Here is a 17,426-nt window from a genome sequence, read left to right on the forward strand (position 1 = left end):
TTGTGACATCTGTCTGGACTCAGTACAAAGCTCTCTCTCTCTCTCTCTCTCTCTCTCTCTCTCTCTCTTAGAATGGCCCTTTTTTAATGGTATTTGTTAAGTGCTTAGTATGTATCAAACACTGTTCTAAGTGCTGGTTTAGCTATAAGTGAATTAGTTTGGGCACAGTCCTTGTCCCACTTGGGGCTCACAGTCTAGTTTAAGTAGAAGAGAGAACAGAAGAGCAGAGGCACAGATGAATTAAGTGACGTGCCCAAAGTCACACAACAGACAAGCGAGGAAGCTGGGGAATTAGAACCCAGGTCCTCTCACTCCCAGGCCATGCTTTTTTATTAGGGCCCGCCGCTTCTTTTACACTTTGATTCAGTTTCCATGCTTCTCAGGAAGTTCCAGATGGAGCGTGATTCCTGTCGGTGTACAGTTGGAAGAGGTTAAATTTCTCGGCCTTCAACTGGCACTGTGCAAATTTCCAACTCCAGAAATCCTGGCCCCAGAATGTCCTGCAGCCCAGGCCAATGTCAATTTTTCTTCTGCTCTCTAGGTGTTAATTTGCTGCTCAAAATATCCCTCTTACATCCAACAACATGAACAACAGTAATAATAATGATTGGGGTCTTTGTTAAGTGTTTACTATGGGCCAAGCACTGTATTTGGGGTAGATATAGGATCATCAGGTCCCGTGTGGGGCTCACAGTGTAAGTAGGAGGGAGAACAGGGATTGGATCCTCATTTTGCAGATGAAGGAACTGAGGGACAGAAGCCACACAGCAGACAAGTGGTGGAGCCGGGATTGGAACCCAAATCCTCTGACACCCAGGCTCTTTCCACTAAGTCATCCTGCTTCTCTACAGGCCTGAGAACAGTTCCAATGCCCGGGAATGAATTTCATGTCCATTTAACTGGGTTCGGCGCATCCTCGAGGAACCTGATCCCGAACTAAGAAGGCTGATTGGCCAGAGAAAGAGACGAGCCCATGTCCTTGGCTAGCCACTGTGGTTAAGCATAGTCAAGGGACAAGATGCTAAGGTACTTCTTCGCAGGGAAAACAGCCTTGGAAGAGAAGTGGAAAATTAAGAAAAGATAGTGGGGACCTCAAAATGTGGGCTATATGGGGGAAAAGGTAATAAGCAGGAACCGAGTAAGAGGATTTTATTCTCCGCAAGGCAGATTTGAGGAAGGGGATGGGATCCAAAGGTCTCAACTGTCCAGGGAAGGAAGGCTTCCTGGAGGAGGTCCACTATCTCCCCCATCTCACAAGCCGGCAACCTTGGCGTTATTCTCAACTCATCTCTCTCATACAACCCACATATTCTGTCTGTCACTAAATCCTGTTAGTTCAACCTCTCCAACGTCGCTAAAAATCCATCCTTTCCTCTCCATCCAAACTGCTACCATGCTTCCATCAAGTGAGTGAACCCTACCCAGGGGTGACCAGGAAGAAATTCCTGAAGGATGCTTATGAATTTCTGCTGCCTCATCAGCTTCCGCATTGCATTAATATAGTCGAAGAGAATTTTGGCATGGCAATATTTTTTTAAGGGTAGGGATTTTGGAGAGGAGAAACAGCAGGTCTTAGTAGGTAGAGCCTGGTCCTGGGCATCAGAGGGACCTGGATTCTAATCCTGGCTCTGCCACTTATCTGCTGGGTGACCTCGGACAAGTCGCTTCACTTCTTTGTGCCTCAGTTACCTCCTCTGTAAAATGAGATTAAGAAAGTGAGCCCCGTATGGGACATGGACTGCATCCAACCTGATTATCGTAGATCTACTCCAGCACCTAGTTCAATGCCTGACACAAAGTAAGTGCTTAACAAATACCATAGGGGGGAAAAAAAGCAGAGGGAAAGTTCATTCCTTGAAGGTCCAGCGCTTAGAACAGAGTTTTGCACATAGTAAGTGCTTAATAAATGCCATTATTATTATTATTACACCCCAAAATGACTTGCATTTTAAGCAGTTTAAGTCCCCAGACTAATCCTGTTTACCAGAGGTCCTTTCCATAATTCACCAAGGGTATTTATTGAGTGCTTACAGTGTACAGAGCACTATACTAACCGCTTGGGAGAGAACACAAGGATAAATGCATATGCTCCCTACCGTCAAGGAGCTTGCAGTCTAGAAAGGGAGATGGGCAGAAAAGTAAATGAAAGGTGTGTGGCAGCATTTATGGGGAAAGGATTGAAGTCTTCATTCTGCAATGCCTTTCAATTACAGGGGGCCTCTCACAAGTGTGAACACTGACCAATGCTATGTTAGCAGTGTTGATCTGTGACAAACTAGTGGGGCAAGGACAATGGCCCCACTGTCCGGGGGAACATTCTTGGGAATTTTAAACCCTCAGAGTCATCTCCAGATCAAAGGTTTTAGGAGACAGGCAAATAAAATCAATTACTACCTATCAAAATCAAAGGGTGCTTAATCCTGGTCTGATGTTACCTCTTCAGGTTAGCCCACCTTCAGGCCTCCTGGATTCCGTGTGGAGGATTAAAAGAGTTTTTCCCCCCCACTAGGTTGTTGAATCAACGTTTTTCACAAGGCGGTTTCGGAAAGGGACCAGCGAGAGCAGTCCGGAGTTAGAGACAGACAAAGACTGGAGCCCACAGAGTTGGATTTGGGGGTGTTCAGTGCCTGGCATAGAGGATAGAGCATGAGTCTGGGAGTTAGTAGGATCTGGGCTCTAGCGCTGGCTCCACCGCTTGTCTGCTGTGTGTTCCTGAGCAAGTCACATCACTTCTAGGCCTCAGTTACCACACCTGTAAAATGGGGATTAAGTCAGTGAGTCCCTTGTGGGACAGGAACTGTGTCCAACCTGACTAACTTGTATCTACCCCAGCGCTAAGAACAGTGCCTGGCACATAGTAAGCGCTTAGCAAATACCATTAAAAAAAAAAGTCAGGTGGCCTTGGATGAGGTCGGATTGCTCCTGAGAACAGGGTGGACCCATTTTCTGAATTCCAGGTGTTTGGGTAGTGGCTCCCGTGGCTTGGACCAGGTGGGTAGGACTGGGATTCTCTGTCCTACCTCTATTAATCAATCAATCAGTCATATTTATTGAACACTTACTGTGTGCAGAGCACTGTACTAAGCGCTTGGGAAGTACAAGTTGACAACATATAGAGACAGTCCCTACCCAACAGTGGGCTCACAGTCTCTATTCTTTCTCTGATGCTCCCATCCCATCTTCTTCACATTCAATCCATTAAATCCAAGGGTATTTACTGAGTGCTTACAGTGTGCAGAGCAGTGTACTAAGCGCTTGGGAGAGAGTACACAAGAGTAAGTAAACATGATCCCTGCTCTAAAGACGCTTACAGTCTAGCAAGGGAGATGGCCATAAAAATAAATTACAGGTGTCCAGCTGCATTTATGGGGCAGGGACTCAAGGCAGGGAAGGCTTCCGGAGGAGATTTGCTTTCAGCAAGGTTTTGAAGGTGGGGAGGGGGCAGTCCGTCAGATATGAAAAGTGAGTTCCAGGAAGGAGGGAGAATGTGAGGGAGGGGTTGGTGACCAGACTGAACGAGGCACAGGCTGTTGTTGAAGGAGGAAAAATGAACTCAGGCACAGCAGTAAATTTTGAACTTCTCTAAATTAGCCTTTCTCACTCTGGAGGAGGGAGTCTGTGAATGTACCCTTCTCTCTACCTTGAAAGCAGAAAAATTGATCTTGAGTACAGAACTACTCGTCTTATTTATTGAGAGAAAATGTTTTGGGGGAATTGAAATGCGTCGGGGTCCCTTGTTGACACTGGATCGGTCGTATGTATTGAGCGCTTACCGTGTGCAGAGCACCATATTAAGCGCTTGGGAGAGTATAATGCAACAGAGTTGATAGACACTTTCCCTGCCCTCAACGAGCTTACAGTCTAGAGGGGGACCCCTGGATCCTGCTAATAAGCATGGAAAGGGTGCTCAAGCAGAAATAACATGTTCAGAACTCTTTCTGGTGTAGTTTTCTCATGGCAAATTGTGTGCTAGAAGAGGGAGTAATGATGCTAGAAGAGGTTCTAATCCCAGCTCTGCTACTTGTCTTCTTTGTGACCTTAGGCAAGTCTCTTCACTTCTCTATGCCTCAATTACCTCAAGTGTAAAATGGGGATTAAGATTGTGAGCTCCATGTGAGACATGGACTGTGTCCAAACTGATTAGCTTGAATCTACCCCAGTGCTTAGTATAGTGCCTGGCACATAAGAATAAATAAATGAATAAATAAAATGGAGTAATGACACTTAGAGCAAAAGTACAGCATGGCCTAATGTGTAGAGCTTGGGCCTGGGAGTTAGAAGGACCTGGGTTTCAACCCTGGCTCTGCCATTTGTCTGCAGTGTGACCTCGGGCAAGTCACTTCTCTTCTCTGGGCCTCGATTACCTCATCTGTAAAATGGGGATTAAGACCGTGAGCCCTATTTGGGACAGGGACTGTGTCCAACCTGATTAATGTGCATCTAGCCCAGCACATAGTACAGTGCCTGGCACATAGTAAGTGCTTAGCAAATACCATAAAAAGAAGTTCAGGGGAAATTTCCCTCTCCTAGGCTGCTAAATACACAAGAAGGTGATCTAGATGGTTTCTGTCAGTTTGCAAGGGCTAATATTAGACCCTGTTCAATTATTTTGAGGATGGGTTAATAGTAATAATAATAATAATGATATTTGTTAAGCACTTACTGTGTGCCAAGCATTGATCTAAGTGCTGGGGTAGGTTCAAGATAATCACAAGACACAGTCTGTGGCCCACAGAGGGCTCTCACTCTTAGTCCCCATTTAATAGATGAGGTCACTGAGGCCCAGAGAAGTGAAGTGACTTGCCCAAGATCACACAGCAGACAAGTGGAAGAGCCGGGATTAGCACCCAGGTCCTTCTGACTCCGAGACCCATGCTGTAGGCACTAGGCCAGTGGTCGACCCACCGTATTGTGCACAGAAAGAACACAAACACCTTCCTCCCTGCCCTTCCCTTCCTGGCTCCCTCCCAGCACACACTCCTCCGCTCTGCCCCCCGGGGAAGGAAGACACCTGCCAGCTTTGTTGTCACAGAGTTGTTTGGAACGCCCTTTTCTCGGTGTAAGATCATTTCCTTGTTGATCCTCCCTCCCGATATGTCTCGCTCAGGTTAGATGTGTTCAAGTCGGGCGGACTGTATTTTCCAGTACAACCATAACTTATTTATTTGTGTCGATGTCTGTCTCCCCCAGGTCAGACACAGTCTTTTTTTCCATATGGGGTTCACAGTCTTAATCCGCACTTTATAGATGAGGTAGATGAGGTAACTGAAGTACAGAGAAGTGAAGTGACTTGCCCAAGGTTACACGGCAGACACTCTGCGAGTGCCATTGTGCTTTAATGAACACCTTCCTTCTCTAGGCCAAAAGATTGTCCCTAATAGCCTGGGAAGCCTGTCCTGATTCACAGAGGAGAAAGCAGGTGCAGACAAAAAAATTGGCCCTGATCCATGATCCGTCCATCCATCAGTCAATCAACAAATTCATTCAGTTGTATTTATTGAGGGCTTACCATGTGCAGGGCACTTTACTTAGCGCTTGGAAAGTACAGTACAGCAATAGAGACAATCCCTGCCCACAACGAGCTTACAATCTAGAAGGGGGAAATGATATTGAATGCCTACTGTGTGCTGAGCACTGTACTAAGCACTTGGGAGAGTACACGTTCCCTGCCCACATGGAGTTTGCAGTCTAGCGGGGGAGACAGACATTAAAATAAATTATGGATATGGATATATGTGCTGTGGAGCTGAGGATGAGGTGAATAAAGGGGGTGAATCCAAGTTCAAGGGGCATAGGGGAAGCCTGAGACTAGAACCATCTCTCTCTCTCTCTTTCCCTCTCTCGACCAGTCCATGGGTTCCCAGAAAGAGGGAGGGAGGCCCCCGGAATGCTCGAAACCTCGGGCAAAGAGGACTCGGAAGGCCCGTCTGCCCTCCTCAGATGAATCAACCCTTGTTTCCTGTTGCAGGCAGTCGAGCCTCAGTGAACTGAAAAGACTTGGACTTTTCGGTCTGGAAAGATAAGGCTGTGGGGAGGGATGATTGAGACCTAAGGAATGGTGAAAGAACGTGGAATCCTAAGTGGATCCTAATCTTGAAGGTGATAGGTTCCAAAGGAAGCCAAGGCGATAGGTTCCAAAGGAAGCCAAGGATGGAAAACATCTGGAATCGGCTGCCGCTAAAGCCCTAGGCCCTCATTTCCTTTCATTCATTTATTCAATCATATTTATTGAGTGCTTACTTTGTGCAGAGCACTGTACTAAGCACTTGGGGATGTACAATATAACAATAAACAGACACAGTCCTCTTCTCCCACTCCTTTCTGCATCACCCTTTCACTTGGATTTGCATCCTCTTTTCCACCCCTCCCTCAGCCCAACAGCACTTAGGTACATAACCATAATTTATTATATTAATGCCTGTCAATCAATCAATTTGTGGTATTTATAGCTCATAGTACTTGATTAATGATAGCATTAGTACCATTGAGTGTTTACTATGTGTAGAGCACTGTACTAAGCACTTGGGAGAGTACAATCGAACTGGTAGACATGTTCCCTACCCGCAACGAATTCACAGTCTAGAGGGGGAGGTGAACATTAATAGGAATAAATAAATAAATTACGGATAGGGGCATAAGTGCTGTGGGGCTGAGGGAGGGGTGAATAAAAAAGGTACAAATCCAAGTGCAAGGGTGATGCAGAAGACAGTGGGAGAAGAGGAAAATTCCTCATTTTGCAGATGAGGAAACTGAGAAGCAGAGAGGTGAAGTGACTTTTCCGAGGTCACACAGTGGGTCAGTGGTGGAGCTGAGGCATGGACCTGGGCCATGTGAGCCAGGGCATCCCTGAGCCCATGCCAGGGCTATATTTCTTAGCCCATCTTTTTTTAATGGTTATTTGTTAATCGCTTTCTGTGTGCCAGGCACTCTACTAAGGGCTGGGTAGATACAGGTTTATCAGATTGGACACAGTCCCTGTCCCATATGGGGCTCACAGTCTTAATCCCCATTTTACATTTGAGGTCACTGAGGTATAGAGAAGTGAAGTGACTTGCCCAGGGTCACACAGCAGACATGTGGCGGAGCCAGAGTTAGAACCCAGGTCCTTCTGACTCCCGGGCCCATGCTCTAGCCACTAGAACAAGCTTCTTAAGCCTCCCCTCACATCTCCACCCACTTCCCCAATCTATCAATGGTATTTATTGAGCACTTGCTGTGTGCAGAGCAGTTTTTCTCTGCCATGCTCCAAGACCTGACTCTCTTACCCCAAATTCTATCACATTAGCTGTCTGAAAAAATGATTTTCCAGCAAATATGTTGTATACACGCCTAACCGTACCTGGTTAAAAAATCCTGGTGCCTTTTACAGCTGGGGCCGTCACCTTGCATTTTGAAAAGTTACTTGAGACTTCCTCCATATCCCCATGGGCAAACATTTGTTAGTAATGAACTACATCCTGTAGGCTTGGCAAATAAACCCCACCTCTGAAGTCAATAGAATTTTCAAATATTGAGACCAGCGCGTCTAATGAGTACATCCTTAGGAAGAAGATTAACATTGTTTACTCTGGATCGTCCATTTTTCCAAGTTAGGGGGAGAGAGGGAAATTAAGTTATCAAACAGGATCTTTTCTTGAGATGGGGAGGAGAAACTATTGTGGTATGAGTTAGCACCCATCTGGAGTAACAATAATAATAATTGTGGTATTAGTTAAGTGCCTATTGTGTGTCAAGCACTGCAGTAAGTTCTGGGATAGACGGAAGATAATCAGGTCCCACTTGGGGCTCACAGTCCAAGTACGGAGAACGGGTTTTGAATCCCTATTTTGCAACTGAAGGACCTGAGACACAGAGAAGTGAAGTGACTTGGCAAAGGTTACACAGCCGACCCCGCCCCTCTTGGAAAGTGAGATTCTGGGGAGCAGAAAGGTGAGGGGAGACGGTTAGCCGTGGTTCCGGTGGCTTGCTCGGAAGCAACAACCGAGGTCTGGGTGTGTTTGCCTTCAGGGTCTTGGTGCCGCTGATCAGAAGAGCCCGGTGTTGAGGGGAGCGGATCTGGTGGGTATAATCAGGATGGCCTGCTTGAGAGTCTGCATCTGAGGGAAAACCACTCCTCCCCACACACAGTAAAACACACATAAACACAGTCACACCACAGGCCGTGTACTTGTGCAGTCGCAAGTCTCAATGGCTCTTTTTCCTTTTGTAGGCGCTGCCCGTCTCACGTCCCCACCCCAGGGGAGAGGTGCCCTGCACGTTTCTCTCGAGGCCAACGTCTCCAGGGTCAGCGACAGTTGCCGGCACGCCAGGTGGAAACGTCGTGGCTGGCGTCCGATGAAACCGGGCGGAGAGCGGGCCTGAGGCTCACGGCCTAGGACAAGGCCTGCCCCGTGACGCCCCTCTGAAGAAACTTCCTACCTACAAAGGCTCGGCCTGCGCCCCGGGGCCCCTTTCGAACCCGATTCGGCGATCCCACCCCCACCCCTCCAGCTCAGATGAAGCATAGGAGAGACAAGATGTTGGACTTGAGCTTTTTGACCGAAGAGGAGTATGAGAAACTTATGAAGGTCCTGCAGAGGGATGCGGAGCTGAAGAAGAAGGACAGCGACCGCATCAGGTGCTTGGGCGGGAGGGAGGGCACAGATTTGAAAGAGGGCACAGATTTGAAACCCCGTCCTATCTGCAGTGCCGGGGGTGCTGGGAGGAAAAGGGTCCCCCTTACCGAGTCACCGCTGTTTTCTCTGAGGCAGCAAATCCCTGCCTCTCTGTGTTTGTGTGCAAGCACACACACATGCATCTGTCTGTAAGATCATTATTATTATTATTATTAATAATAATAGTAAGAATGGTATTAAGTGCTTAAGAAGAAGAAGAATGGTATTTGTTAAGTGCTTACTCTGTGCCAGACATTGTACTAAGCACTGGGGTAGATACAAGATAATCGGGCTGGACATTGTTCTTGTCCCACAAAGGGCTCCCAGTCTCAATCGCTATTTTACAGATGAGATTACCGAGGCACAAAGAAGTGAAGTGACTTGCCCAAGGTCACACAGCAGACAAGTGATAGAGTTAGGATTCGAACTAATGACTCCCAGGGCCGTACTCTATCCACTAGGCCACGCTGCTTCTTGTCGTCGGCGGGGAATGCGTCTACGAATCTGTCGTAACGTACTCTCCCAGGCTCTTAGCACAGTGCTCTGCACACAGTAAGCACTCAATAAATACAAATGATTAGTTGATCTGAATGATACAAAGGAAAGAAGAGAGTTGAAATCCCAGTAAGTGGAGCAAATGGAGGCAATTTAGATTTTCCGGTTCAAATAGTGTTGAAGATCTTCTTTAACAGCCTAAATTACCTAGGGGGTTGTCAGTCAGTCGATCAGTCAGTCGTGTTTATTGAGCACTTTCTATGCGTGGAGCACTATACCACATGCTTGGGAGCGTACAGTCCAACAGAATTAGTAGACATATTCCTTGCCCATAACGAGCTTACAGGCTAGAGACCTTCTATTTCTCTGGGAGCTGGTTAGACTCAGGTTTTGCCTGCTTGCTTTCAAGGAGCTTCTTGAATCCGCACTCCGTGTGGGGTATACAAACACCCACGTACACGGAACAAGAAAGCGGAAAGGTGAGCAGCAGGTCTGCTTCCACTGTCCAGGGCCATCACTGAATCTGAAACGATTTCCCCCTGCATCTGGGACTTCGGAAGTTCTGTATGGGGTGGGGTTGTGGTTTCTCGCTTTGTGTAACATACCAAGGCCTTTTGGTACAAGGAGGGAGAACCTGATAGCTTTTGATGCCCTTTTCTGATTGTCAGGGAACCAAACTCCAGTCATTCCGTGTCAGCGAGAGGTAGGTTTAGGATCCGTGCTGCTGTGCAGAGCTATAGAAGACAGGAGGATCGTCGCGAGACAGATGGACAGAGGGTCCTTCAGCCTCCTGCCACACTGGCTATGGGCTATATTAATGTCTGTCTTCCCGTCTAGACTCTAAGCCCGCTGTGGGCAGGGAATGTGTCTGCTATATTGTTAGGTTGTACATCCCCAAGCGCTTAGTAGAGTGTTCTGCACACAGTAAGCACTCAATAATTACGATTGAATTGCTGACTGGCCCAGCCCTCAATACTCATCTTCCTGCTAGAGAGAACGGCCTCTGGGAACAGCTGGTGGGCAGGAAGATGAGGTAATAATAATAATAATGGTATTTAAGTGCTTACTATGGGTCAAGCATTTTTCTAAGTGCTGGGTAGATCCAAGCTAATTAAGTTGGACGCAATATCTGTCCCACGTAGGGCTCACAGTCTTCATCCCCATTTTACAGATGAGGTAACTGAGGTAGACAGAAGTGAAGTGACTTCCCCAAGGTCATACAGCAGACAAGTGGGATTAGAGCCCAGGTTCTTCTGACTCCCAAGCCTGTGCTCAAATCCACTAGGCCGCTTGAGGTGGGAGGGAGGTTATGGTGGAGATAGCTCAGACCAAAGCTGGAAGCAACGGCTAAATCTAAGCCAAGCTATTAGCCAAAGAGGAGGCTCAAAAAAACCACCAAGAACTAAAGTTTGCATTCTCCGATTGGTTGGCAAGGGAATTTTGTAATGACCAGAGAGCAGCACGGCTTAGTGGAAAGAGCACAGGCCTGGGATTCAGAAAATGTGGGTTCTCATTCCAGCTTTGCCACTCATCTGCTCTGTGCCCTTCGGCAAGTCACTTCACTTCTCTGTGCCTCAGTTACTTCATCTGTAAAATTGGGATTAAGATTGTGAGCCCTGCATGGGACATGGACTGTTTCTAACCCAATTAGCTTGTACCTATCCCAGCGCTTAGTACAATGCCTGGCACATAGTAAGTGCTTAACAAATACCATTTTAGGAAAATGAAGTTTTAAAAACAACAGGCCCTCCTTGACGGGCTCACTTGGAATGTGGTTTTCGGTGTCCATTTGGACCCCGTAGAACAGGAGTTTATTGTGGCAAGCATCGGCAGAGAGGCGGAAGAGTCCCACACCCTGTGGAACTCCACACAGGCAGCGAGCAAACATTATAAATGTCTCTGCCCTCTGTGTGCTTTCCCTGGTTCGTCTTTGTGTTTCCAATGATTTACTGTAACTTCCTCTCTGTTTACCTTGAATGCTCCTGCAGAGGTGCCAGGGAGGTTTTGTCGGCTTCAGAAGTAAGTCCCGGGAATCAGTCCGGGCTTTGAGGAGATCAGCAGTTAATCCAAACCTCTAACCCCAGCTTCTTGTGCAGGCTCTGAAAAAAAAAAACAACCCTCATTTGAACCACACTTGGAAAACTCAGGCGGGGATTTAAGAGTCTGACAAAGGGTGGGGCAGTGGGGATTTGGATGACTCTTAGAACGGGCCAGGAATTTTTGACAAAATGGAGTCTTTCTGATTTGCCTTTTTGGACTCAGGGTAGCATGGGCCAGGAATCTCCATCTCTGGAGACCTTTAGATGTAAGCCGTCTAAGGGGGTTTTGGCTTGGCCCGGTCTAGAGGAGGCACAGGTGTGGGTGCCTTTCTGGGACTCCTCCGGGTGGAAGATTCTTTGCCGAATCTTTGCAGGAAGCTGGAATCCACCATGGCCCCGGGAACCTCTCTCAGTTTTAGCATCCATTCCTAATCCCATCTGTTTGGGAGCTGGTTGGGGAGTAAATTAATCAATCAATGGTATTTAATCAATCTTTGGTTTTTATTGAGCATTTACTGTGTGCGGAGCATTGTACTAAGAGCTTGGAAGAGTACAATGCAACAGAATTAGACATGTTTCCTGCCCACAACGAGCTTACGGTCTAGAGTTAATCCCTTCTGGGGTCTGGGGGAGGCTCTTGGGAACATCCTAGCCCCTGAAGTTTCTTTCGTATATCAGCCGCTACGAGGCCTGGGTTGGTAGGGTGCCCCACCCACTTTCTGCTACCAGGGTGGGTTGGCATCTTCTGCCACGGGGTTCCTCTGGGGCCAGTGGACTGACCCAGCCCCAGCAGGAGGGAAGAAAGCCCAGCCAAACTCTGAAGTTATATGTTGCCAATTTGTACTTCCCAAGCGCTTAGTACAGTGCTCTGCACATAGTAAGCGCTCAATAAATACGATTGATGATGATGATGATGAAGTCTCACATCAGCCCGCTGTCTGGGAGGACCAGCCCTACAGGAGAAGCAGCATGGCATAGTGGATAGAGCACAGGCCTGGAAGTTAGAAGGTCATGGGTTCTAATCCTGGCTCTGCCGCTTGTCTGCTGTATGAGCTTGGGCAAGTCACTTCACTTCTCTGCCCTTCAGTCACCTCATCTGTAAAATTGGGGTTGAGATTGTGAGCCCCACATGGGACAGGGACTGTGTCCAACTCGATTTACCGGTATCCACCTCAGCGCTTAGTAAGTGGTACATAGAAAGTACTTAACAATTACCATAATTGTTATTATTATCATTACTAGAAGAGTGTGTGTCTGGGACATTGTGTAAAGTGGGCAGTGTGCTGGGAAGAAGCAGGGTTGAGCAGTGAAATAAAAAGATCCTGGGGAGAGAACTCAGTTATCCTGACCGGAAGCCACTCGGTAAAAATTGGGACCTGTCCACAACAAGATTCCAAGTCTGGGCCTCAGAAGCTCTGTTCATTCCTCAGTCAGCTCATTCGAGTTGGAGGTGGTGGCTCAATCCTCTCGGCCTTGGAGCCGAGCATGCCAGGTTGGTCTCAGTTCCCTGGGGCTAGGGTTTCCAGTAGCGTCAGCCAAGAAGTGTGAGGACCTGTCCTCTCTCGGCATTCCCGGATGACACAACACGTCTACCAGTCCAGTCTGGCTTCGGGAGCTGGGTATCCAGGGTCAAGCCCGTCGGGCCAGCCACCTGCCCTGCTCGTGACCGTGCTTCCCACGAAGCCCGAGATGCCATTGTGTGGTGGCCAACCTGGGCTGACGATGGCCCAGAAGTTGCCACAGCAGAGAGCAGAGGGATGCCGCCACGGTCAGCTCCCTGGTCTTTCTCGTGAAATGGATTCCTAGAGAAAAACACACATATACATACATACACATACACACACAGTGACCATTGAGTCACCAAATTCTGCCACTGATGGATGGTTTTCCAAAATGAGGAGCAGGAATGGGATGGAGTTTTGAAATCCTCAGATGATCCCTAAGAATAATCATAGTTGTGGTATTTCTTAGGTGCTTCTTGTGTGCCAAGCACTTTACTAAACCCTGAGGTAGATTCCAAATAATCGGATTGGACACAGTCCCTGCCCCAGATGGGGCTCACAGTCTCAGTAGGAGGGAGAATAGCTGTGGAATCCCCATTTAACAGATGAGGAAAATGAGGCACAAGGAACTTAAATGACTTGCCCACAGTCACACAATGCAAGTGCCAGACCGGAATTAGAACCCAGGTCCTCCCAGGCTTATGCTCGTTCCACTAGGCCACACCACTATCTCCACGGTCCTCAACAGTGTGTCTCATTGCCTGCTGTAAACCTCCGATCAAAGCTACTGTTGGTCTTCTTTCCTCTTGTCTGACTGATGTCAGAGGGGTCCCCAGTCCCTGAAGTGGTGAAAGGCAGGAAGAGAGGGCAAAGAGAAGCACAGATCAGCTCCAAATCGCCTGTTCCCACGTCCTTGGCTATTGACTGACTGGAGGATTTAGGATCTATGCTTTGAGAATGAAGTGTTGTCCTTCTAATGGAAGCAGCCTGGTACTTCTACCTCCCCGTTGGAGTTGTTAATATTGACCAAGAACATGTGGCATTCTGGGAACAAATACAGAAATTTGAGGAGTCAGGAACTGCCGAAGAGGGAGCCTGGATCTCTGTTGCCGTTGTCGCAGAGACCAAGGGCTTGTGAAAGCTCCTGTCTCTTCCGAACGACTTCCAGATCTCTGCAGGTCGGGACAAAGAGGGCACCATCCGTGGGGAGGAAGGAGAGGAGACTCCCAAAGTCTCTTCTCCACCTGGCCTCCGAGCCCTCTGTCCTATCAGACCGACCCCGTGACAGCCCTCCTGTGAAAAGGCCAAGTTTTTGTTTGAGTTGGCTGCGATATATTGCCGCTGAAAGGAGATTGGCTGCGATTCCCTCTCAGGGCTCCATTGCTCCTGTGGGGCCCATGCCGTTTGTGCCGTCAGGACCTGTTTGGGCGCATTTCTAGTTCCGAGCCTAGCCCCTGTTCTCACCGCGGGCCTTGGTCGCTGAGACGTCGGGACTGAACAGATGGAGCTGGCTCGGGCTGGTTTCCCTCACACGAGTCGGCATCATTGCCACTTTTGTTTGTAAATCTGCTGCCTTGTTTTGGATGGTTGAAGCGCATGGAGCTCACTGCGGTGGGCGTCTTCACCTTGGCTGCGTATTTATTAGGCACTCACAGGGAGCTAGGTTTTCTCCAGACTCCCCAGAGGTACGGCTACTTGCTTCGAGGAGCTTTTGTGCTGGGTTGAGGAACCCCGTCCGGCTTCTTTCGTATTCCCAGAGTTGGGTTGAGCTTCATTTCATTCATGTTTATTTCCCTTCCATTTTTGGGCATTGATCAGAGACACCGTTTGAGCATCCACATTTGTCAGGTTTACGTGGGAGTGATTTTTTTTAATGGTATTTATTAAATCGCTTTCTATGTACCAGGTACTGTACTACACACTAGGGTAGATACAAGGTAATCAAGTTGGACACAGTCCATGTCCCGGTTGGGGCTCACAGGCTTAATCCCCATTTTACAGATGAGATAACTGAGGCACAGAGAAGTGAAGTGACTTGTCCAAGGTCACAGAGCGGACAAGCGGCAGAGCCGGGATTAGAGTCAATCAGTCAATCGGTAGTATTTATTGAGGGCTTACAGTGTGCAGAGCACTGTGCTAAGCAACTTTGGAGAATACAGTGTAACAGAGTTGGTGGACCCGTTCCCTCCCCACAAAAAGCTTACAGTTTAGAGCAGGGTACAGACATTAATATAAATAAATGAATTGCAGCTATGTACATAAGTGCTGAAGCTGAGGGAGGGTGAATAAAGGGAGCAAATCCAAGTGCAAGGGAGATGCAGAGTGGGAGAAGAGGAAATTTACCCACCCTGGGAAATATTTCTCTGTTTCTGTCTGAGGCCGAGGAAGCCCAGCACGTTGAACCCAAGCTCTGTGCCTCCTTGGGTGGAAAGTTCTTTCAGGCTCCAGTTTGGATGGAGCTGTGGGAAGGGACCCTGGGGCTGCTTGATTTTATTGCCAGCAAGATGGAGAGCGGGTTAACTGTTGTTTGCTGCTCTGTGTTAAGGGTTGCCTTCTGCTTTCTCCTCCTCTCTCCTCCTCCGCTTTGAAGGCGGTTACAAGGATCTCTCAAGGATGATAAGAAGAAGAAGTTTGTAACCGGAGAATGGTTCAGTGAAGCCAAAGCCCAACGGTTCCAGGAGGAATTACAAGGCCCCGATCTGCTGAGAGCATCGATTCGGAGGAAGAAGGGACCGAAGGAAAGTAAGTGTCCGGGACCTGCTGGGAGCCTGTGGAGAAAGGAAGATAGCGGAAGAGCAGTGTGTTGCTGTAGCAACGAGAAGCCTTATTAATGATAATAATAATAATGGCATTTGTTAAGCACTTACTATGTGCAAAGCACTGTTCTAAGCTCTGGGGAGGCTACAAGGTGATCAGGTTGCCCCACGGGGGGCTCACAATCTTAATCCCTATATTACAGATGAGGTAACTGAGGCACAGAGAAGTTAAGTGACTTGCCCAAAGTCACACAGCTAATTGGTGGAGCCGGGATTTGAACCCATGACCTCTGACTCCAAAGCCCGTGCTCTTTCCACTGAACCATGCTGCTTCTTGAGGCTTCCTCCAAGCGGTGTCCCCAACTAAGCCTTCATTTCCTATTCTCCCACTCCCTAATTATGCATCATCCTGATTTGCTTCACCCCCGCCTCAGCCCCACAGTACTTATTTCCATATCTTTAATTTATTTAATGTCTGTCTCCCTCTCTACACTATGTAAGCTTGTTGTGGACAAGGAATATATCTACCAGCTTTGTTACATTGTACTCTCCCAAGCGCTTAGTACAGTGTTCTGCACACAGTAAGCGCTCAACAAATGCAATTGATTGATCGTCACAGGTGGCCATCGTCTGTTGGTGGATCTGTGTTCTTAGTGGGGGCTTTACAGTGAAGAAGTAGATTCACTAAAAGCCACTAGGAATGGTCATAAACCAATCATTCATTTATATTTATTGAGTACTTACTGAGAGAAAGCACAGTACTAAGCACTTGGGAGAGTACAGTATATCAGAATTTGTGGACATGTTCTCTGCCCCCGAGGAGCTCACATTCTAGAAAAGGCAGCAGATATTAATATAAATACATTACACATATGTTCTTAAATGTTTTGGGGCTGAGGGAGGGGTGAATAAAGGGTGCAAATCCAAATGCAAGGGTGATGCAGAACGGAGTGAGGGAAGAGTACCTCGCACATCATAAGCACTTAACAAATAACAAATTATAATTATTATAAGAGGAAATGAGGGCTTTGTTGGGGAAGGTCTCTTGGATGATATTGGTCCTGGTGGTTAAATGGAATCAGAGGAGGAAGACAGATACACCTTTGAAAGATGGGGGTTTCCCCGTCTTTTTTAGCACAGTGTCTTACCAAATACCACCAGAGAATTGTGATTCTAAAGTGATAGTATTGACTGGGCAGTCCAATTCCTGAGGTGACATCTGACATCACAAGATTCAGGCGCAGACCCCATTCAATCAATTAGTAGTGTTTTTTGAGTGATTACTGTGTGTAGAGCACTGTACTAAGCACTGGGGAGAGTACACTAGAACAGAGTTGTAGACATATTCCCTGCCTACGATGGGCTTACAATCCAAAAGAGTCCGCTACCAAGAAGCCGCACGCTACAGCCCCGGAACAGGATGGACCTGACCTCACCAAGTCGCCATTTCAAGAACCGTGGCAGTACCATTACTTACTGGATGCCAACTCTGTGTGACGTACTAGGCACTTGGGAGATGACAGCAGAAGCCAAAGACACTTTCCCTGTCCATAGACAGCTTACATTCTGAACAGGTGGATGGGTGTAAAAAATATTTTCGGAGGGTGAGAGCAGTAGGAAGAGCCAGCAGTCAAGTGAGAAGGAGCGTGGTCAGATGGAAAGAGCCTGGGAGTGGGAGGGCCTGGCTTTGAATCTAGGGTCCACTGTTTGTCTACTAGGTGACCTTGGGTAAGTCCCTTCACTTCTCTGGGCCTCAGTGTCCTCTTCTTTAAAATGGAGATTTAATGTCTGCCCTCCCTCCTACTTAGGCTGCGACCCCATGTGGGACAGGGACCGCATCCAACCTGATTATTTTAGAAGAGTGCCTGGCACATAGTAAGCACTTGGCAACTACCACAAACGTTATTATTATCAGGGAGGGAGTAGAGAGGGTGAGAGATCCGAAGAAATCAAAATAATTCACTGAATGAACAATCGAGT

The 17,426-nt window shown here is 47.7% G+C and overlaps 1 protein-coding gene across 1 annotated transcript in view; it reads left to right on the top strand.

Moving 5' to 3' along the window:
* LOC119930030 (synaptotagmin-like protein 2) overlaps positions 1-17,426 on the top strand; it is a 76,091-nt gene that overhangs the window by 14,250 nt on the left and 44,415 nt on the right. Inside the window, exons 2-3 of the mRNA XM_038748445.1 lie at positions 8,210-8,617; positions 15,281-15,432. Of these exons, the coding sequence (XP_038604373.1) occupies positions 8,496-8,617; positions 15,281-15,432 (274 nt within the window). The 5' untranslated portion in view covers positions 8,210-8,495. The remainder of the gene's footprint in view (positions 1-8,209; positions 8,618-15,280; positions 15,433-17,426) is intronic.

The sequence above is a fragment of the Tachyglossus aculeatus genome, chromosome 6 (assembly GCF_015852505.1).
Source record: "Tachyglossus aculeatus isolate mTacAcu1 chromosome 6, mTacAcu1.pri, whole genome shotgun sequence".
Lineage (NCBI taxonomy): Eukaryota > Metazoa > Chordata > Mammalia > Monotremata > Tachyglossidae > Tachyglossus > Tachyglossus aculeatus.